We start from the raw sequence: 22914 nt of genomic DNA, 5'->3' as shown, positions 1-22914 counted from the left end.
ACCAGCTCTAAAGCACATATCAGCCAAGATGTCTTTCACCAGATCATGTCTGAATTTAAGCCCAACCTCACTAGCACAGTGGATGGAATGATCGCCGAAGATATCCATGGGTTTGCCACAACAAGAGCATTTGTTGCCTTCATCAAAAAGAGGTATGCCTAGATGATACTACAATACCGAGCTAAACTGTCTAGGCCCAACAGCCTGATCAAGGCCGGGTATAGGTATAGCTTTAAGGAAGTCCATGGCATGGTCTCGCCTATTGCACTGCCAAACAACAACCTCACGAGGAGATGGAGCAAAGCTGGAAGGAACCTGGTCCTGAACTGTGCCAAAATAGATAGCCGCCAGAGACTTCATGTATTGGGGGGCGGTATCGTTGATGTTGAAGTTCGAGGATGAAATTATAAATGTCTCTTTATTATTATTTTATTTAAATTATAAATGTCTTCTTATTTTCCTCCCATTTAGATGATTATATTCACACCTTAATTTTCTAGTTCAAGCAACCCACTTAAGCTAAGGAATAATAAACAATACTCTAAGCTAACTCGTTAATATCCGACCCGGAAAGGTAACTAAAAATACAGAGTATTACATGTATATTACTTCTTTGTTGGGGGTTACATATATGCAGATTTATTAATAATCCATGTATGGGTAATTAGTAAAACATTGAGAAGGTTAAGAGGTGTCCGAAAAGTACCTTAAACCTACAAATGCACTATCTAAAAAATATTTACCGCAATCCTTTTAGGATATTATTGCGATGTTGATTGAGATAGACTCTCAAATGAATCCTCCAAGGGATAGAGTGATTCAGTCCTCTATTAGATATAGGAAGAACATACTCATTAATCCAATGCGATAGTACCGCGGCTATTGCAAAGGTTGAGGATCCTTAATTATAACGGTAGAGTCAACATATAAGGTGAAATAAAGCCTTTTTGATGCTAAGAGAATGGATTATATATGATCTGAAAAGAGTTATCGTTGATCATTTGACGAAAGGATTAATAAGAAGGTGTGAATATATCTTATGGGATGATGTTGATGCCCATTAAGAATTGAGTTATTTGTGATGGATACACACCTAAAAATAGGTTCAAAGGGTATCACGATTCACAAATGATATGAACATAGTTATTCGTGATTGACACCCAACCTATAAGTCAAGGTTCCAGAAGTATGTTCAAAAGGCAATCCCTACCTATAAATGGTGATCCCAAAATATAGGTTCAAATGGACTAAGTTACGAATAATATGTAGACACAAAATCATTGCTTTGAGAATTCATCCCACGGCATGATATCCTGAAACGAGTTGAGGTTGAATTTTTGTTTCTGAAACTCTTAATGATGTCTATATGTCTATTTAGAGTTGGGTACTTAGTTAAAGGAGCGATCTTGATAGATTCACCTGTATGGATGTGAAAGTGTAGCCGCTTTCTATGAGAATATAAGCAGTTCTCTAGATCATTCACTAAACCAGGATTCAAGCACGGGGCTGTAATGTGATGGCTTTAGACTTTACATTAGTATAGTTTTGTGTGTGTTAGACAATCTTCTTATCTCCTAGAGTTCAAAGACTTATGTTCGCTCCATGGTCAGATTTTTAGAGAGTCTAACACTATGTAAAGGTTCAAAATCGAAAGATATCTTTACTTATGGACATCACTATATAGATCTTGCTCAATGTTTTAAAAATATAAGTGGGATATTGTTGGAAATATATTATTTACAATATTTTATTTCCATTTATCATTCTTATTAAAATTATTTTTAATAGTCCTAATTATATTAATTAAAGAAATTTATTATGTTATTAGTCCCTTGACCGTTTTTATTTAGAAAAGTTAATGGAGTTAATTTTGTGATAATTAAGTGTCATTAATTATTGAAATTTACAAAAATCAAATTTTGGTAGGAAAGCAACGAGAGAGAGTTTTTTGTTTAATGTTTAGAAGTTTTAAAGAGAAAAAATCAGAATTTTGTGAAAGAGATTTGCTCGGCTGTTTTATCCTGGAGACGATGCGACATGGAAGAACTGTTTGCACAATTTTGAGCAGAGCCGCGAAACGTATTAAAGAGAGCGACCTGGTCATGACTCAGCCATAACATTATTTATTTGGTTTTCTTTTGTGATTGTTTTGCAAGCGAATTTCGACAATTGTTCCAACAGTTTCTGAAACCTAGGCCTCCACGAGATTTATGCATGCAGACATTGGTCCATTTTAGGATAGATCCCCCAGCAGTATTTTTTCCCCACCATAAATCACGTTATTTATGTTCCATTATATGAACTAAGTTATCAGAAAAGCGAAAAGAGTTCATGTGATCAATGGAAGAAGACTTTAATACAGACATAACTGATCTACTAGGTTGGTTTTTTTTTTGAAGCATATAATAAATAAAAGACTTAAATTGTTATTACACGAGGAAATTGATACCCCTAGAGTCACTTAAAATAATTTGATTGATGTAAGGTGGGATTGTACGGTCCCATATCATAGTCGAAAATTTTCCTGCTTGGATTCCTTCCGCCGCAATGTTCGCTAGGCCATCTTCCGCCTTGTTTCCTTCCCGATACGAGTGTTGGATATCGCAACAAGGAATTTGGCGCATATGATGTTTTATTTCGGCAATCATTTCTGCAATATACCAAGGTGCTTATGTTGGGGTCTTTATGAATCGCATAAGATTTTCCGAGTCCGTTTCAAATAGCACTTTGTTCCATTGTCTTTCCGTCACCATTCTAGTTGCCAGTACAGTCACCCATGTTTCAGTTGTGATTGCATTCGTCATACCTAAAGGTTGTGCAATAGCTATCAAAGTATTCGCGTCTGAGTTTCTGCAAATGATCCCCGCTCCTGCCATCCCTGGGTGTCCTCGAGCAGCTCCATCAGTGTTTATTTTAATCCAATCCGATTCTGGTCTGATCCATTTTACGAAAATTGTTTTTTTTATTCTAAGGTTGTTTGGTGTAATCTTGGATGATGGGTCCCCAGCTTGGTTAAGGCGTTTGCCTTTCCAATTAGGGACATACCTATCTAAATTCTCAGCTAAGTGAGTAAAAGTCTGAGTTTTCGATCTACCAATGAACAAAGGTATCTCGAAGTACTTATCATCCAGGGCAATTTTCTTAACATTAAGAGTTCGAATCAAAGAATCATAAATATCTGGGTGAACATTTTTGCTGAAAAACAACCAAAATTTTGAAAGTTAATGACTTGGCCAGAGTGGCCACCAAATCTTTAATAAGGGACATACGGTTGTTTGCTTCTTGATGACTTATCAACAAACAAAAGGTGAGAATCAGAAGGAGCCTTTGGACATTTGGTGACTCGGAAACCGTGGATCAAGTAGTTTTCTTCTGCATGAATGAAGTATCTAAAACAGGACTCTATACAAATGATAAAGAGATAAGGAGAAAGGGGATTTCCGGCGACCTGTTAGGCTTTCAACTGGTTAATGTAATAATACTCTTTATAAAATATAATTTATTATTTTAAACTACACAATTTAGTTAAAAAAAACTATACGAAAATAATTATATCCCAAAATATAACCTAATTAAAATTGAAAGTAACTGCGATGAAAAGATAAATATGTCCGGTGGTGTATATCACGGACACAAATCTAGTAAATTTGAAAAGCTATACTCCAGATAAATAACTCAAACTTTAGTTGCTCCCTACTTAATCTATATCTTTAGATTTGCGCGGTTTCTTTGTCTGTCTCAGGAGGCCTGCCGGCGATACTGGTCTGTCGACGTCAAATGACTCTTGCTTGTCTTTGCACATCGATCTTTCTGCTGCAAATTTCTTTACATTTCTTTCTCCTAATGCTTCCAAAGAGACAAAGGTGTTGATGTATGGTAGTGGTACCGTCAAATCCGTTGTTGCATCCAACTTGAAACCCTTTTGTGATATTTCTGTTCTCTGGCTAGGATAACCAAGGACTTGATCTCGACCATTGTTTATCAGTAAAATTTCACTCATCTTTGTAATGGAAAACATAAAAAATCTTATGTAGTGTAGCATTTCTAATGGTATCATGAACTCTATTCTCCAACTCCATGACTTGTAATACTTCTTTAAAAACCACAATTGCAGCAGTCCATCAGTGGGGTCATAGTATTCATAACACAAACACCCTCTCATAACATAGATTCTTCTTGCGTCATGTATCTGCTCAGTTGGGGCAATGAGAAAGTGGAACTTCTCAGTCGCCAAATCAAAGATCATAATATTCGCGGAATCATCACACATCCAATGAAGATCCCCATCAAAACACACACCTGTAGGATCTCCGATATACCTCGGCCTTAAGTTGGTTTCTGCCACACTTCTCCAGCCGCAACCACTTCCAATTGTATATACCTCTGCCTGTCCTCTGTAGGAGGGTGTTTTCCGGTCTCCTACATAACAAATTCTAACGACCTTATACTCATTAGTTAAAGCGTGGTAGCCGAATCCATGCACAATGTGAACATCATCATCAACGCTTCTTTTCTTGTCGATCAGTATCCCTGGAAGAGTCACGAATTCTCTAGTAATGGGATTACAGATGCATAAAGTTTCAGGACTGTGTACCACCTTATTCTGGTATGCAGGGATGACAATGTATTCGGGCGGCAACTTGAGTGATAAGCAAATCAATCCATTATCTGAACCAACTAGTCCTAGTATTCGTTTTACACACCTGTCTGCCGGAAATTTCATGTTGATTGTCTTTATGCGGTAGTTATTAGGCCGCTTGTCACTATTTCTATCACCGTTATCGTGGTACTCCAAATACCAGAAAACTCGGGTGTATCTGTCAAAGGCCACGAAACTCATCGTCTCAGAATCAGACGGCTTATGCTGCTGATGCTGTACTAGTCCATGAGGAACATAACCACGTTGTCGCTGCAGATGCTGATACACAAAGTAAGGAGTATTAACATGAAACTGTAAGAAATTTCTCCAAGCTCTGCATACAAGTTTACAATCTAATACCGACTCACCCGGTAACCTAGAAAATATGCTCAATGTGATTTCTGTAGGAAGACTGTTTATAGGATTATAGTCGTCCATCTCCTATCTTCTACCTCCCAAACCACTCGACATTCCTTTATATACCTGACTGACTTGTTGGAAAGAAAATTGTGGGTTTCCTGTTTTCGGTCAGTTTCCTAATCCAGTTAGGAAAGAGTTCATGAGTTTCCAAATCCGGTTACATAAGACCAAAGGAGACTAACACTTTGTTTCAGCACCATCTGCAGCTGGTTCTAGCAAAGAAAGCAGGATAGCATATTGAGTCTCACTAATGTTTGGGGCAGCTTGCTGGGAAGATTCAGTAGGAGCATGAATGGTAGCAACCATATGAGTGTATGTATCACGGGTCTTTGGCAGATTCTTTGGATAGCCGTGTAGCTTCCAGCATGTGGCTTTAGTGTGACCGTGTTTTGTGCAGTGATCACAAAACGCCCTGAGGCGTTTATTATTGCCAGAGATATTGTTACTTCCAGAACCAGGATGTGCGAAATTCCTTGGGTTGCGATATTCACCACGAGAAACAACATTCAAAGTAGCAGATTCAATTGAAGGAGTATAAGATGAGTTTATACCTTGCTGCTCCTCCTCCTTCCTGACATGGTTGTAAATCTTAGTAGAAAGATGGCATGGGATCCATGAGAAGAATCTGGATACGCAAAGGAGAGAAGCGATCATGAAACCCTTGCAAGAACTTCATGGATTTATCCTGGTTGTGGTTGTTGACGTAGTTCTTGCCGGCTCCATATATGCAGGGTTCAACAGGACAAAAAACATCCAACTGATCCCAAAGGGATTTGAGTCGAGTGCAGTACATCGCCACGCTGAGATCAGGGGCGGAAGCATGTGCAGGCTCCCCCTGGCTTGGGCCACCCCTAAGAAAGAACCATAATATTGGGCATACCAAAATCTTTCAAGGCATACTGAATGACGACAAAAAAGGTTGTTGAATAGCAAAATCAGATAACCCCTTAACCCAAATTTTTTTTAATGGCAAATCTGCCCTTTACGTATTAGTGTTAATAATCTTGATTAGTGATTAAATATTTTGTTTAGTGATTAAGATAATTTTCAGAATTATAAGAGTTGTTTAGATGAAAAATTTGAGGAAAAAAAAATCAAAGTTTTGGTTTGGTTAAGAAGGAGAGAAAGAGAAGGAGAAAGTGAGAAAATTCTAATTCTTGATTCAATGGAGGATGAGGAGGGTCATCATTCATCTAAAAAACCTAGGAAAATACACATCAACTACAACAATGATCCAGAAATGGCTGATTTCTTAGATTATGAGAATGATTTTACACCCACTCAAACTCAAGCTCAAACTCAAACACAAACTCAAGATGATGATTTTTTTATGAGCCAAATATTGATGATGAATACATTGATGAGGAACCCAATTCTTCTAATACACAGGTACACTTATATCCTATACTTAATCTCACTTCTATAGCTCTCAATTATCAAAAGTTAGGTTTTTTGAATCATGGTTCGGCGAAACAGGTTGAGGTTCGGCTCACATCTATGAGCCGAATCTACCATTGATGAACGGTTCGGCTTACTGAATCTGTTTACTGCATGCGCCGAACCTATAATTTCCAATTCCAACCCTTTTGCTAGACACTAGTTCGGCTTATATGAAAGTTTCATAGTAAGCCGAACAACATCCTGAATACCCGGAATAGAATCATTACTAATTCGGCTTACATATCCAAAATCGTATGTGCCGAACATAATTTTTTAATTTCTGGGTTGAAATATTGTTACTGGTTCGGCACATATGGAGAATATCGTATCAGCCGAAACCTACTATGTTCAAGGTTCGGCACATAATTTGATTATAGTATGAGCCGAACATAAATTTGTAAATTTTTGGGTTAAAATATTGTTCGAGGTTCGGCACATATTGAGGATATCGTATAAGCCGAAACCTCTTATGTCCAAGGTTCGGCACATAATATGATTATCTTCTGAGCCGAACATAAATTTGTAAATTTTTGGGTTAAAATATTGTTCGAGGTTCGGCACATATTGAGGATATCGTACAAGCCGAAACCTCTTATGTCCAAGGTTCGGCACATAATATGATTATCTTCGGAGCCGAACATTCATTTGTTAATTTTTGGGTTAAAATATTGTTTGTGGTTCGGCACATATTGAGGATATCATACAAGCCGAAACCTCTAAATGTTTATAGTTCGGCACATAATGTGATTATCGAATGCGCCGAACCTTGTTATTATATTCCCTTTCTAGTGGTTAACCTTGTGATATTCTTTGTAGATCGTGCTTGGACCCATGGAAAATCAACCTGATCCAGTAGACATAATTCACGAGGATACCAAGGATCACTTCCAAAATGATTTGGTATGTAAGAACCTTTTGCTTACCTTAATGTTGTCGGAATATTCCAAAGTTTTGCTTACTAATTACTTGTTTTGGAATGAACGTAGATATGGAAAACTAAACCAGAAGTTCTGGATTGGCTTGAGGAACACGCGATGAAGATAAATTATGTACTAGTTAAAGGACAACAAATCCGATGGGATCGGTTTGAAATGATTTGTGAGCGTAGTGGAACCGGCGCTAGCAAGGTTAAAAAGGGTATTGTATACGTTGGGAAGACCGGGAGAAAGAATAGGACGAAGACGAAGAAAAGAAATTTCCCTTTCAAGATCGTTTTCAACCTCAAGAATAAGTCCATGAACAAAGAAGATCAATATTGGATAATGAATAAAGATATGGATTGTCGTCATAACCACCCACGTCCCAAAGACCTTCATGGACATGCGAAATTAGCGCAACTCAAACCCGACGAGATGCTAGAAGTGGATACAATGACACGAGCACGTTTTCCACCTTCTAGGATTCTTAGCAAATTGAAGGTGGACAACAACAATAACAAGTCGACTATGCAAACTATCTACAATGCAAGACAAAAGATTAGAATACTCAATTTGCAAGGTAGGATGGTGATGCAACAAGTAATGTGGTTAGGGGTGAAGAATAACTACGCTTTCCAAAAGAAGTTGGATGACTTCGGTCAAGTCACACACCTTTTCCTTGCCCACCCGGAATGCGCCCAATTGGCTCTATGCTTCCCACAAGTTATTATATTGGATTGCACGTACAATACTAATAAATATGAGATGCCGTTGATGAACATTGTGGGGCATACTTCGACAAAGGCACCGTTCACCGTGGCTTTTTGTTTCATGAAAAACGAGAAGAAAGAGAGTTATGTTTGGGGGTTAGAACAATTGAAGTTAATCTTCCGGGAGGGTGCTCTTCCTAAAGTGTTCGTTTCCGATCAAGATTCATCGTTGATGTATGCCATTAAGAAGGTATTTCCGGATGCATTCAATTTTCTTTGTACGTTTCACATATGGTGCAATGTGAGGAAAAAATGTCAACCGATAATTCAACCACTTAAGTTGAAAGAATTATAGAATATTGATAAGCTACCGTTGGAGACACGAGTAAAGAAAAAGAAGGAATTCTTGAAAGCATATGAACATAATGAGATGTTGTGGGCTTCTTTCCAAGGCGAATGGGAAGCTTTGATATGGTCAATCACCGAGGATGTCTATGAAGAAAATTTTAAAATGCTTATTAAGCATTGGAAGACCGCCTACCCCGATGTCATTACTTACTTGGTCAAATATGTGTTGGAACCTAATAAAGAAAGGTTCTTGATTTGTTTCACAAATCGGCACAAACACTTCGACAACCAAGCCACAAGTATGGTAGAGTCGGCTCATTATCGGTTGAAGAAGAACCTTTTTGGTTGTGTTGACACTTTTGTCACGGTTTTTGATGCAATTGATGAATATTTCAAAAGTGATGTTGTGAGAATTAAAACCGCGTTCGAGCATGACCTTATGTTTAGACACAAGAATTATGGTACTAATTGGCTACGGGAATTAACTTATAAAGTCTCCCATCTATGCATCGACTTGTTGATGAAAGAAGTGGATTTGATTGAGACATTAGGCGCCACCTTGGAGGAAGAGTGTGTTTGTACAATGAAGACATCTATGGGACTTCCATGACGCCATGACCTACTTTGGTACAAGGATGGTATCATACTATTTGAGGATATTGATCATTTTTGGAAACAATTAAGCTTCGATCCTCTCCCAACCGAAGACGATGAGGATGATCTAGAGATATGGGACATGACAAATGGGAAAAAATTGGCGGAGATGTATAGGAATATGTCCCGACCTCAAAAGAAATTCCTATGGGACAACATGATGCCGGTCATGTATCCTTTCACCCAAGAAAATATTTTGGAACAGGAGAAGAGTGACCCGAAAGGTAGGAAGAGTAAGAAAATGAATAATTTTCAAACTAGACAAGCCAACAAGGAACTATTGGCTACTAAAAGGAATCCATCCGGCGTTGAGTACCATGATGCAAGGTTTGAAAAGGTAAAGAAAGAAATTGAGAAGTTGATGAAGGAGGAAGAATTCAAAGTTCCAAAAAAAACAAGGTCGACCGAGTATTCAAAAATCGGAAACAAGTAACAAAGAGGTGAATGATAATGATTGTCCGTCACAAGCTAAGGATAGTAAAGAGGATGTCAAGGGGAAGGCTAAGATGCATCCTTCACAAACTAAGATAAAGGAGAAAAGAACCGTACATGAAATTGGTAGGATGAGAGGACCCAAAAGAGATAAGTCCGGTAGGTATATGAGGCATATCAATTTTATATACGATAACTACTTGGAAGATCTATAGCCAATAATTCATGAGCATATTATAGCAATGGACGACGTGCAAGGCGATGGAAATTGTGGTTATTACGTCACGGCGGAACAACTTGGTCCTTTTATGGAAAGGAATAATCCGGTGCCCCTGAAAATGAAGTGAACTATATTCGGCAACGATTGTTACAAACCCTACGTAAAAACAAATGATTCTATAAGACAATGATGAGAACAGGTCCAAGAAAAGATGCAGGGGTGGCAGCGGAGTACGTTGCATTCGAACGTCGTTTGCATGGGGATTTTATCATTACCGAAGAACATTGGATGTCAATGCCCATTTGTGGGTTTTTAATAGCGGAGACATTCAATTGCGTCGTACATTGTTTCGCATGGACGGGTAGTAGCTTTACTTACGCGCCTCCAACAAAACCTTACAATGATGGTGTAAAGGATAGAAGACTTGTTCTTGGATTTGTTCTCATCATTGTCTTATCCCTGGGTGTCCTCGAGCAGCTCCATCAATGTTTATTTTAATCCAATCCGATTCTGGTCTGATCCATTTTACGAAAATTATTTTTGTTATTCTAAGGTTGTTTGGTGTAATCTTGGATGATGGGTCCCCAGCTTGGTTAAGGCGTTTGCCTTTCCAATTAGGGACATACCTATCTAAATTCTCAGCTAAGTGAGTAAAAGTCTGAGTTTTCGATCTACCAATGAACAAAGGTATCTCGAAGTACTTATCATCCAGGGCAATTTTCTTAACATTAAGAGTTCGAATCAAAGAATCATAAATATCTGGGTGAACATTTTTGCTGAAAAACAACCAAAATTTTGAAAGTTAATGACTTGGCCAGAGTGGCCACCAAATCTTTAATAAGGGACATACGGTTGTTTGCTTCTTGATGACTTATCAACAAACAAAAGGTGAGAATCAGAAGGAGCCTTTGGACATTTGGTGACTCGGAAACCGTGGATCAAGTAGTTTTCTTCTGCATGAATGAAGTATCTAAAACAGGACTCTATACAAATGATAAAGAGATAAGGAGAAAGGGGATTTCCGGCGACCTGTTAGGCTTTCAACTGGTTAATGTAATAATACTCTTTATAAAATATAATTTATTATTTTAAACTACACAATTTAGTTAAAAAAAACTATACGAAAATAATTATATCCCAAAATATAACCTAATTAAAATTGAAAGTAACTGCGATGAAAAGATAAATATGTCCGGTGGTGTATATCACGGACACAAATCTAGTAAATTTGAAAAGCTATACTCCAGATAAATAACTCAAACTTTAGTTGCTCCCTACTTAATCTATATCTTTAGATTTGCGCGGTTTCTTTGTCTGTCTCAGGAGGCCTGCCGGCGATACTGGTCTGTCGACGTCAAATGACTCTTGCTTGTCTTTGCACATCGATCTTTCTGCTGCAAATTTCTTTACATTTCTTTCTCCTAATGCTTCCAAAGAGACAAAGGTGTTGATGTATGGTAGTGGTACCGTCAAATCCGTTGTTGCATCCAACTTGAAACCCTTTTGTGATATTTCTGTTCTCTGGCTAGGATAACCAAGGACTTGATCTCGACCATTGTTTATCAGTAAAATTTCACTCATCTTTGTAATGGAAAACATAAAAAATCTTATGTAGTGTAGCATTTCTAATGGTATCATGAACTCTATTCTCCAACTCCATGACTTGTAATACTTCTTTAAAAACCACAATTGCAGCAGTCCATCAGTGGGGTCATAGTATTCATAACACAAACACCCTCTCATAACATAGATTCTTCTTGCGTCATGTATCTGCTCAGTTGGGGCAATGAGAAAGTGGAACTTCTCAGTCGCCAAATCAAAGATCATAATATTCGCGGAATCATCACACATCCAATGAAGATCCCCATCAAAACACACACCTGTAGGATCTCCGATATACCTCGGCCTTAAGTTGGTTTCTGCCACACTTCTCCAGCCGCAACCACTTCCAATTGTATATACCTCTGCCTGTCCTCTGTAGGAGGGTGTTTTCCGGTCTCCTACATAACAAATTCTAACGACCTTATACTCATTAGTTAAAGCGTGGTAGCCGAATCCATGCACAATGTGAACATCATCATCAACGCTTCTTTTCTTGTCGATCAGTATCCCTGGAAGAGTCACGAATTCTCTAGTAATGGGATTACAGATGCATAAAGTTTCAGGACTGTGTACCACCTTATTCTGGTATGCAGGGATGACAATGTATTCGGGCGGCAACTTGAGTGATAAGCAAATCAATCCATTATCTGAACCAACTAGTCCTAGTATTCGTTTTACACACCTGTCTGCCGGAAATTTCATGTTGATTGTCTTTATGCGGTAGTTATTAGGCCGCTTGTCACTATTTCTATCACCGTTATCGTGGTACTCCAAATACCAGAAAACTCGGGTGTGTCTGTCAAAGGCCACGAAACTCATCGTCTCAGAATCAGACGGCTTATGCTGCTGATGCTGTACTAGTCCATGAGGAACATAACCACGTTGTCGCTGCAGATGCTGATACACAAAGTAAGGAGTATTAACATGAAACTGTAAGAAATTTCTCCAAGCTCTGCATACAAGTTTACAATCTAATACCGACTCACCCGGTAACCTAGAAAATATGCTCAATGTGATTTCTGTAGGAAGACTGTTTATAGGATTATAGTCGTCCATCTCCTATCTTCTACCTCCCAAACCACTCGACATTCCTTTATATACCTGACTGACTTGTTGGAAAGAAAATTGTGGGTTTCCTGTTTTCGGTCAGTTTCCTAATCCAGTTAGGAAAGAGTTCATGAGTTTCCAAATCCGGTTACATAAGACCAAAGGAGACTAACACTTTGTTTCAGCACCATCTGCAGCTGGTTCTAGCAAAGAAAGCAGGATAGCATATTGAGTCGCACTAATGTTTGGGGCAGCTTGCTGGGAAGATTCAGTAGGAGCATAAATGGTAGCAACCATATGAGAGTATGTATCACGGGTCTTTGGCAGATTCTTTGGATAGGCGTGTAGCTTTCAGCATGTGGCTTTAGTGTGACCGTGTTTTGTGCAGTGATCACAAAACGCCCTGAGGCGTTTATTATTGCCAGAGATATTGTTACTTCCAGAACCAGGATGTGCGAAATTCCTTGGGTTGCGATATTCACCACGAGAAACAACATTCAAAGTAGCAGATTCAATTGAAGGAGTATAAGATGAGTTTATACCTTGCTGCTCCTCCTCCTTCCTGACATGGTTGTAAATCTTAGTAGAAAGATGGCATGGGATCCATGAGAAGAATCTGGATACGCAAAGGAGAGAAGCGATCATGAAACCCTTGCAAGAACTTCATGGATTTATCCTGGTTGTGGTTGTTGACGTAGTTCTTGCCGGCTCCATATATGCAGGGTTCAACAGGACAAAAAACATCCAACTGATCCCAAAGGGATTTGAGCCGAGTGCAGTACATCGCCACGCTGAGATCAGGGGCGGAAGCATGTGCAGGCTCCCCCTGGCTTGGGCCACCCCTAAGAAAGAAATTTTTTTCTATGAAGTAGTAAAAGTTGGCCCATTTGAGTTTAAGCCCAGGTTTAAATTTATTCAAGCCAGGGTACCAATCCGCTAAAACCAAAATGTGCGAGGAAAAAAAAATTTGTTCTGTTCTGTTCGTGAAGCGCTGCTGCGGGAGAAGGGAAAATAGGGGAATGAAAAGAAAACCCTAGGTAAGGTGATTGCTGTGATTTGATATGATCTTGAGGATGAAATTCTCTCAATTACTGCTTACTTTCATGAAAAAGTATTAGGGTTCTAGACCCAAATATAATGGACAGACAAATAAGTAGCTTGTTATACCTTTTTTGGTGAGGATTAAACACGCGAGAATTGAGTTAGAACAAGTTGAAGAAGAAGAGAACAGAAGAATAAGGTAGACAAGAAGAGAAGAAGGTTAAACAAGAGTTGGCTTCTTTTTACTTGTTATTCCTTACAGACTCAAGAGCCAAATATATATGGCTAGTAATACTTGCGGAACAAGCAATCGTAGTTCTAACTTAACAAGAAAACTAAAGTATACTAAACAAAGAAAACTAATTAAGGATTCTACCAGGAATAGGTGTTGGTACCGTAACATCCTACCCCCTTGAAATGTGGCTTGTCCTCAAGCCTCAAATTCTGGAAAACGAACCAAGAATTCATCTGCATCCTCCCAGGTTCACGTGGTTGATTCTTCCACTTAATTAACCATCTGGTGCCTGCACTATCACCTTTCTGATAAATTCGACGTTCAAGTATCGAATCTGGTTCCCATTTCTCATAATCAACTATAGCAGGTAAGGATTGCTGCACTGAAGCATGGTTACCAAGCTTAAGTTTAAGTTGTGAAACATGAAACACCGAATGGATACGACTAGTGGCTGGTAATTCCAACTTATAAGCGACAGAACCAATCTTTTCAATAACTCTATAAGGACCATAAAACTTAGGAGATAGTTTAGAGAAGGATTGGTGAGCTACTGTCATCTGTCGATAAGGCTGCAGGCGAAGATAAACCCAATCATCAACAGAAAATTGTCGTTCGGTTCGATGTTTATCAGCATAGTTCTTCATACGAGTTTGGGAAGCAAGCAAGTTGGACTTAAGGAGTTTAAGTGTATGATCACGAGCCCTTAGAGTTAAGTCCACATCATGAACAGAAGAAGAGCCTGGCAAATAAGAGGAAATAGTTGGCGGAGGACGACCGTATAAAGCTTGATAGGGTGTCATCTGAATAGCGGAATGAAAAATAGTATTATACCACCATTCAGCCCATGGAAACCATTTCGTCCAATCAGTTGGTTGCATCCCAGCAAAACACCGTAAATAACACTCCAATGTACGGTTTGTGACTTCAGTTTTTCCATCAGATTGTGGATGATAAGCCGAGCTACGACACAATTGTGTCTTCTGAAGAGAAAAGTAGGCCTCCCAAAATTTGCTTAAGAAAATTGGATCACGGTCACTAACAATGCTTCTTGGCATGCCATGGAGACGAACTATTTCTTTCACATATATTTCCGCAATCGAGCTAGCTGAGTATGGATGTCTTAGTGCTATAAAATGAGCATATTTAGACAATCGATCAATCACAACCAAAATTGAATTTTTCCGGTTTGAAGAAGGAAAACCATCAATAAAATCCATTGATATGTCGAGCCACACATCATCGGGAATTGGTAAAGGATTCAACAGACCTGGCGGTGCTACAGATTCTGACATGTTTCTTTGGCAGATATCGCATTGCGAAATAAAGTTCTTGACTGACTTTTTGAGTCCTCTCCAATAGAAATTCTGTTGTACCCTCTTGTAAGTGCGTAAATACCCAGAATGGCCACCAATTGGAGTGGTATGAAATTCTTCTAAAAGTTTGAGGCACCATGCAGACGTAGGAACCACAACAATCCGATTTTTGTATCTTAAAATGCCATTGAGATAAGCAAAATTCGGCTTAGAATCAGGGGATGTAATCAACTGTTGAATCAAACCACCCAATTCCATGTCAGTATGGCACTCCTGAACTATATCATTGATCCCTGAAAATATTGGTGTAGACAAACTGAAGTGTGTGCTGATTCTTCTAGATAATGCATCTGCAGCGGCATTGTCTTTGCCTGGACGAAAAATGATTTCGTAATCATAACCCAAAAGTTTAGAAACCCATTTATGTTGTTCCATAGAAGACAACTTTTGATCTAGAAAGTATTTGAGACTTCTATGATCAGTAAAATTTTTGAAGTGTCTACCCAATAAATATGCCCTCCACTTGTGCACAGCTGACACAATTGCTAACATTTCCTTATCACAAACCGATAAATTAAGATTCTTAGGAGCTAATGACTTACTATGAAAGGCAATAGGCCTACCAGATTGGAGTAGTACTGGACCTATCCCCTCTCCTGAAGCATCACATTCTAGAGCAAATTCTATAGAGAAATCCGGCAGGACCAACACTGGAGTGGAGGTTAAAGCCTGTTGAAGATTACGAAAAGAAGTAATAGCATTGTCAGACCATGCGAAATCATCCTTCTTCAATAGTTGAGTAAGTGGAGCACTAATCCTGCCAAAATCCTTAACAAATTTACGATAGTAGCCGGCTAATCCCAAAAACCCGCGTAGTTGCTTGACTGTTGTAGGAATAGGCCACGAAACAATACATTCGATCTTCTCTTGCTCGACTGATACCCCATTAGCAGAAATTACATGTCCCAAGTAACCTACTGTAGGTTGTGCAAATATGCACTTAGACTCCTTCACAAAGAGTTTATGGGTACGACGAAGATCAAATACTAATTGTAAATGAAGTAGATGATCAGACAAGTTCTCACTGTAGATCAAAATGTCGTCAAAGAAGACCAACACGAACCTGCGTAAATAAGCTCTGAAGATAAAGTTCATGAGTCCTTGAAAGGTTGCTGGTGCATTAGACAGACCAAACGGCATAACGAGGAACTCGTAATGGCCATCATGAGTGCGGAAGGCTGTCTTAGCAATGTCATCAGGATGAACGCGAATCTGATAGTATCCTGAACGCAAGTCGAGCTTTGTAAATACACCAGCACCATGCAATTCATCTAATAACTCATCAACCATCGGAATCGGAAAACGGTCCTTCACAATGAGTTTATTTAATGCCCGATAATCGACACACATGCGCCATGAATTATCTTTCTTGCGTACCATTAATATTGGAGAAGAGTAAGGACTGTTGTTGTGGCGGATAAAGCCAGAGTCTTGTAGTTCAGTAATTATTTTCTCTATTTCATCCTTTTGGAAATATGGATAACGGTACGGTCTTATATTGACAGGAGTAGCACCTGACACCAAAGGAATGCGGTGATCCTGTATTCTTTCAGGAGGTAATGTAGTCGGTGTAGCAAAAACATCAGCATATTGAGAAAGAAGTTCTTCTAAAGCTGGTGAATTGGTACTAGGAACCGAATCAGTAATTGAAGCATTTACCGCGGTCAGTTGGAATAGAACAGCATAACTTTCACGACAGAGTAATTGTTGCATGGGCACAGAATCCATCAACATGAATGATGAGAAATTACTCCCTTGTAAATAGACGGCTGTATTATTTACTGTGAACTGCATTGTGAGGTTGGAGAAATCCTACATGATTGGGCCCAAAGTTCGTATCCACTGAACGCCTAACACGGCATCATAACCCCCAATATCTAAAAGATGAAAATTTGTGGTGAAAGAGTGATTTTGAAGTGTAATTGGTACATTCAAACAACATCCTTTAGTTGGCATTTGAGTACCATTACCAACTGTGACCTGCAAAGCGGTAACATCTGAATGGATGGAATAGCCACAATGCTTAGCCCATCTTGGAAGCAAAAAATTATGCGTAGATCCAGAGTCGATTAAGACACAAAGAGGTTGAGATTTGGTGTAGCCTTCCAAGCGCATTGTCTTAGGAAACGAAGAACCAAGCAAAGAATGTAAAGAGATCGTAGGTTGAACCTGATCCTGAGAAGTGTCTGCATATGTAAAATCTTCCTCAGTGCCATCTTCATTTGATAAGACCTCTTTGTCATCAACTGCTGGTGTATCCACCTCTAAAACCAATAACCTCGGCTGAACACAGACATGCCCTCGCGTATACTGTTCATCACAGTTGAAACATAAGCCTTTGGCTTGACGTTCCCTTTGCTCTTCCACTATAAGCAGTTTCTTACCCATAGGTGGAGAAGGTTTTCGAAATTGAGAAGTAGTAGAAATAGTAGTCTGTCTTGACCGCCAAGAATGTATGGTAGACAACAAAACTTCATCCTGATTGAGTGCTTTCTTAAAAGCAGAAGACAAAGTTGTAGGCTCAAACAACTTAACCACATTTCCAACCTATGGTTTTAAAGCGAGAATAAAAAGGTTAATTAAGTGACTTTCCTCGAAATCCACAAAGTTGAGAAGATGTTCAAATTCAGGAAGAAAATCTTTAACTGAACCCTTTTGTTTGATTGTACTGATTGCGATTTTCGGATCCACAAACGTTTTCTGAAATCTCTCACGAAAAAGAGTACAAAACGTAACCCATGTAAGAATCTGTTGCTGAGTTCGTTTCCACCTGAACCAAGCATTAGCCTCACCTTTGAGATGAGCAGCAGCTAAATTTACTTTCAGATTATTAGCAATAGAATGCCAAAGAAAGTATTGATCTGCCTGGAAAATCCAACCATCTGGGTCGTCACCATCAAACACAGGAAACTTCAACTGCACTGGTGGAGGACGAGGGGTGTCAAGTATACCAGGACGAACCGGAGGTGGTTTGGAAGGAACACCAGAACTTTCACCTTCAATGGTCTTTTTAGGTATAAACTCTTCAAGGACAGAGCGTAAGGAATTTGTGAAAGCTGATTCAAAAGTCTTAGCTAGACCTTCTGTCAAACTCTTCGTTAAAGCATCGGTCTCTTCCTGACGAGCAAGTTTTTTCTCCTCTCTAGCTGTTGCTTTTGCTGCCAAATCGGCAGTGATTTTCTGAAGGAGGGAGTCAATTTTAGCAGACATAATTGTAACGCTGTCATGAACACCCTTCAAGTTATCTGTATAATTTTTTTTTTTGGTAAAACGCAACCTAGCTCTGAACCAGATATTAGGGTTCTAGACCCCAAATATAATGGACAGACAAATAAGTAGCTTGTTATACCCTTTTTGGTGAGGATTAAACACGCGAGAATTGAGTTAGAACAAGTTGAAGAAAAAGAGAACAGAAGAATAAGGTAGACAAGAAGAGAAGAAGGTTGAATAAGAGTTGGTTTCTTTTTACTTGTTATTCCTTACAGACTCAAGAGCCAAATATATATGGCTAGTAATACTTGCGGAACAAGCAATAGTAGTTCTAACTTAACAAGAAAACTAAAGTATACTAAACAAAGAAAACTAATTAAGGATTCTACCAGGAATAAGTGTTGGTACCGTAACAAAAAGACATTGGGTTTTTTACTTTTCTTAATTTTAGGTCAATTTATTTGGGTTTGTTCAATTGAAAATTGATTGTTTTCTTTGATGTTATAAGTGAATATGTGATTATCAAATTAGGCTAATTAGTTGACATGATTCATGGTAAATGTTCAGTTCTGATTAATTCAATTGTGATTGATAATTTGGCTAAGAATTTTAGAATCTTTTTGGTGTGTATTATAAAAGTTTGCACAGTAGGAGCAGGATTTTGAATTTTGAGGGATAAATCACCAAATTTTGATTATGTTTTCTCTGAATTCTAATACACTAGTTAATTTTTCCATTAGTAGTGCTGAGTTTTCTTTTTAAGACTAGTGGATTACTAGTTACTACTACTGCCAGTTATAAACTTATAGTTCATAATTCATTTCTTGTGGAGCTTATTTATGTTTGTAGTAAGCTTGTGATGTGAATTAAAAGTGTTGCAACTGAAATTTTCAGGCTTATAGGAAACAATGCCGACTCACCGTCCACCATCCAAACACAAACGAGGAAGATTGGAAGCGTTTTACAACCTTATACCTAGAGAACAAAAACTTTTGTCAGATAAGATTGTTGAGAACATTGAGCCCGATGAAGTAGTTGTCGAGAGAGTTGAACCCAAAGATTTGCTCATCCTAAGAACTCAATTACAGGAAATCAGACCTGAAGCTCAAGGAATAGAAGTTACTCCATTAGAACGTGATCCGGGACTACGTATTCCAATAATGCAGCATGATGTTAACAAGCGTGATGAAGTTCGAAGAGCATATTTGAAGTTAGGACCTTATCAACCTAAATTAGCTTATCCACTCTCTAAATTCGGAAAGAAAAATCGTAGGTTCGATTATACTTGGTTCGCGAGATATCCTTGGTTGGAGTACTCACCTTCTAAAGATAGTGCATATTTTTTTCATTGTTTCCTCTTCGAAACAGATCCACCAAAGCAACCAGCATTCACTAGTAAAGGTTTCAGAAGATGGTGCTCTGTCAATAGTGGATCAGATTGTCCATTCCTAACTCACTTGGGAAACATTGATTCTGGACACTCCACTTCCAAAGGGAACTCAAATGATTTAAACAATCCAGCTCAAAGAATCCGTCTCTTAATGGAAAGAAAAGAAAAAGAAGATGTGAAGAGAAATAGGTTGCGTCTCAAGGCAATAATTGAATGTTTAATGTGGCTTTCTTTCCAACAATGTGCATTCATAGGTCATGATGAGTCAAAAAGTTCAAGGAATCGCGGGAATTTTATTGAGTTGTTAAAGTTTTCAGCAACACTTAATGAAAACGTGAAGTCGGTTGTTTTGGAGAACGCTCCTGGAAATGCCAAATATACCTCACCGAGTGTTCAAAAAGAGATTTTGAGCATTATATCTAATAGAGTTAGAAGTAAGATTCGCAAGGAAATTGGAAATGCTAAATATTGTATACTTGTTGATGAATCCAGAGACGCTTCCAAGAAAGAGCAAATGGTGATTGTTTTAAGGTATGTAGATATGTATGGTTGTGTTCAAGAAAGGTTTTTTGACATTCAACGTGTTGACGATACATGTGCATTAACTTTGAAAAAAGGAACAACAAAAATCCTTAATTATTATGGTCTTGAAATTGAAAATATGCGAGGGGAAGGGATATGATGGTGCTAGTAATATGCGAGGTCAGTGGAATGGGTTACAAGCTTTGTTTCTCAAAGAATGCAAATATGCTTATTATGTTCATTGCTTTGCACATCGCCTTCAGTTAGATGTTGTAAAGACAGCTGAAACGATGGGTCCTATTTGGAAATTCTATTCAATGTTAACATCAACAGTTAATCTCGTTACAGCTTCTTCTCATCGTTTTGGTGACTTTCAATCTGCCCAGGAAGAAGAAATTGAAAAAGGGTTAGCTAATGGTGAGCTTGAGACAGGAAAAGGGGCAAACCAAATAGGTACTTTGCGTCATGCTACAGATACTCGTTGGAGTTCCCATTATGGTTCTGGATGCAATCTGATTGATAAGTTTGAAGCAACTTGTACAACAATAGATCATATTGGCGCAAGTGATCCGAACGTGACTGCTAAAGTTGGTGAAGCTCAAAGTATTTCTGAAGAAATGAGATCATTAAGGCTTGTCTTTGTCTTGCATTTGATGTATAAAATTATGGGAATTACTGAAATATTATGCCAATTCCTACAAAAGAAAACATTAGACATTGTTAATGTTATGTCTTCAGTCTCAACCACAAAAGCTCTACTTCGAGAATTGAGAGAAGACGGTTGGGAAGATTTTATTACAACTGTGGTTAAATTTTGTGGTAGATATGATGTTCATATACCTAATATGGAGGCTCGCTATATGGAGGGTATGGGTCGTTCTTGTCAGCAGCGTGATAATATCACAGTAGACCATCATTATCGTGTTGATATATTTAATGCTACAATTGATTGTCAGTTGTTAGAGGTTGATTGTAGGTTTCCAGAAGACACAATAGAATTACTAATTCTTAGCTCATGTTTGGATCCTAGAGATTCTTTTAAGTCATTCAATGTGGATAGTCTTTGTGATCTTTCTAAGAAATTCTACCCTCTGGATTTGAGTCCGCAACAGGTATATATTTTGAGAAATGAGTTACAACATTATGGCCATGATGTAGTTAGAGATTTGAATTTTAAGAACTTATCAAGTGTTTCTGAGTTGTGTCGGAAGCTAGTATCTACCAAGAAGGCAGAAGCTTACCCAATGATTGATAGGTTGATTCGTATTGTATTGACTCTTCCAGTTTCTACGGCAACTGCAGAAAGATATTTTTCAACAATGAAATTGGTTAAAACAGCTGCTCGCAACAAGATGGAAGAAGATTTTCTTAGGGATTGCATGATGATCTACATCGAACGAGAAATTGCAGGAGCTATTGATATTGATTCAATCATAGATGAATTTGACGACATGTACGATCACAGGGTACCACTTAGATACTAGGCTTTGGCTGGCGATAGTCAGTTTTTGGCATAACACTTTTATGTGTATATTTTGGGTAATATGGGTTTCTGACAGTATTTGGTAAAACACTTTTACGTGTATATTTTGGAAAACTTAATATATATATATATATATATATATATATATATATATATATGAAACCATTTTTTTGGATTCATGGTATTCAATGAGATCTTGGTATTTGTATGTGGTACGTCGTTAGCTTTTCTTCTATTTCTTATTATTATTTAGGGTATATTGGTTACCAGTACTACGGAATTGATTGTAATACTCTTGGAAAAGAACCATGATAGGTAATAAGCATTGTCTTTCTCACTTAATTTTTAGGTCTTGCAAATTGTTTGAACGTCACTGTTGGTTGTTTTTGTTTACAGGTATGGGATATGCTATCAAGCCTATAACAATTTTTCAACATTTGAATGGTCTGGATTGCTTATTAGAAATTCAGAAAATCTTTAATTGTCATTGAATAGGTAATCTTATTTTAATCTTTGCATCGCAATTTTTTTTTTATGAGTGTACATAAATTTTCCCAGGCCACCCCCAGTCTTCAATCCTGGTTCCGCCCCTGGATGAGATTGTCTTGCTTTAGATTGGCAATAAACTGCTTTAATGCATATATCTTGGATGCATTGTGATGAGAGAAACGGGACTTGATTTCCAGCCACTGTTCTCTTGCAGATGGGAAGTTCATTGAGCTTCCTCTGATTTCAGGATCAACAGAGTTGGAGATCCAACTCCTAACGAGATCATCGCAACGCGTTCAGGGTGGAAGGTCGACCGAACAGGTTGGCTTCTTCACTGTGCCATCAATTTAGCCGGTTTTTCCTTTTGCACTGAGTGCTTTCATCATTCCCCTACCCCAGGTGCAGTAATTATCGCTGGTTAGAAGAGGGGTAAATATCACAGATGTGGGATTATCCCCTGGATGGACGTAATAAGGACTGCTGTGAGATAATGTAGTATCCTTATCGGAGTTGTTGATGTTGTGAGGTTCCATTATAGGATCTGACTGATCACCATCAATGGCCATGAAGATTGAGTTGCAGGGAATTTTTTTTTAACCTAGCTCTGGTATACCATAAATGAATATGAATTTTATGTTTCTCACACAATTGTTGAGATTGATTTCATTAATCAGTATTTATATGGTTTACAAGATGCAAAGCTAAAAGTGCGTAACAACAAGAGCTAAAGAATAGGTATAGC

The 22914-nt window shown here is 38.3% G+C and overlaps 3 protein-coding genes across 3 annotated transcripts; 2 read left to right on the top strand and 1 right to left on the bottom strand.

Annotated features, from left to right (window-relative positions):
• Window positions 1-3697: 3697 nt before the first annotated feature.
• LOC113324739 (F-box protein At3g07870-like) lies at window positions 3698-5077 on the bottom strand. The gene has a single exon (XM_026573030.1). The coding sequence runs from the start codon at window positions 5075-5077 to the stop codon at window positions 3698-3700; it is 1380 nt and encodes a 459-aa protein (XP_026428815.1).
• A 14119-nt stretch (window positions 5078-19196) lies between these two features.
• LOC113324737 (zinc finger MYM-type protein 1-like) lies at window positions 19197-20360 on the top strand. The gene has a single exon (XM_026573029.1). The coding sequence runs from the start codon at window positions 19197-19199 to the stop codon at window positions 20358-20360; it is 1164 nt and encodes a 387-aa protein (XP_026428814.1).
• Window positions 20361-20373: 13 nt separating this feature from the next.
• Window positions 20374-21684, top strand: LOC113324736. The gene has a single exon (XM_026573028.1). It carries the CDS (start codon window positions 20374-20376, stop codon window positions 21682-21684), a length of 1311 nt encoding a protein of 436 aa, XP_026428813.1.
• The last annotated feature ends 1230 nt before the right edge of the window (window positions 21685-22914 follow it).

The sequence above is a fragment of the Papaver somniferum genome, chromosome 11 (assembly GCF_003573695.1).
Source record: "Papaver somniferum cultivar HN1 chromosome 11, ASM357369v1, whole genome shotgun sequence".
Taxonomy (NCBI): Eukaryota; Viridiplantae; Streptophyta; class Magnoliopsida; order Ranunculales; family Papaveraceae; genus Papaver; species Papaver somniferum.
The sequence above is the reverse complement of the archived record's forward strand: the minus strand, read 5'-3'. Positions and strand labels throughout refer to the sequence as shown.

Excerpts from the sequence above, each read along its gene's own strand:
- LOC113324739 (XM_026573030.1), bottom strand. The coding sequence starts at position 5,077 with ATGGACGACTATAATCCTATAAACAGTCTTCCTACAGAAATCACATTG.
- LOC113324737 (XM_026573029.1), top strand. The coding sequence starts at position 19,197 with ATGCCGACTCACCGTCCACCATCCAAACACAAACGAGGAAGATTGGAA.
- LOC113324736 (XM_026573028.1), top strand. The coding sequence starts at position 20,374 with ATGCGAGGTCAGTGGAATGGGTTACAAGCTTTGTTTCTCAAAGAATGC.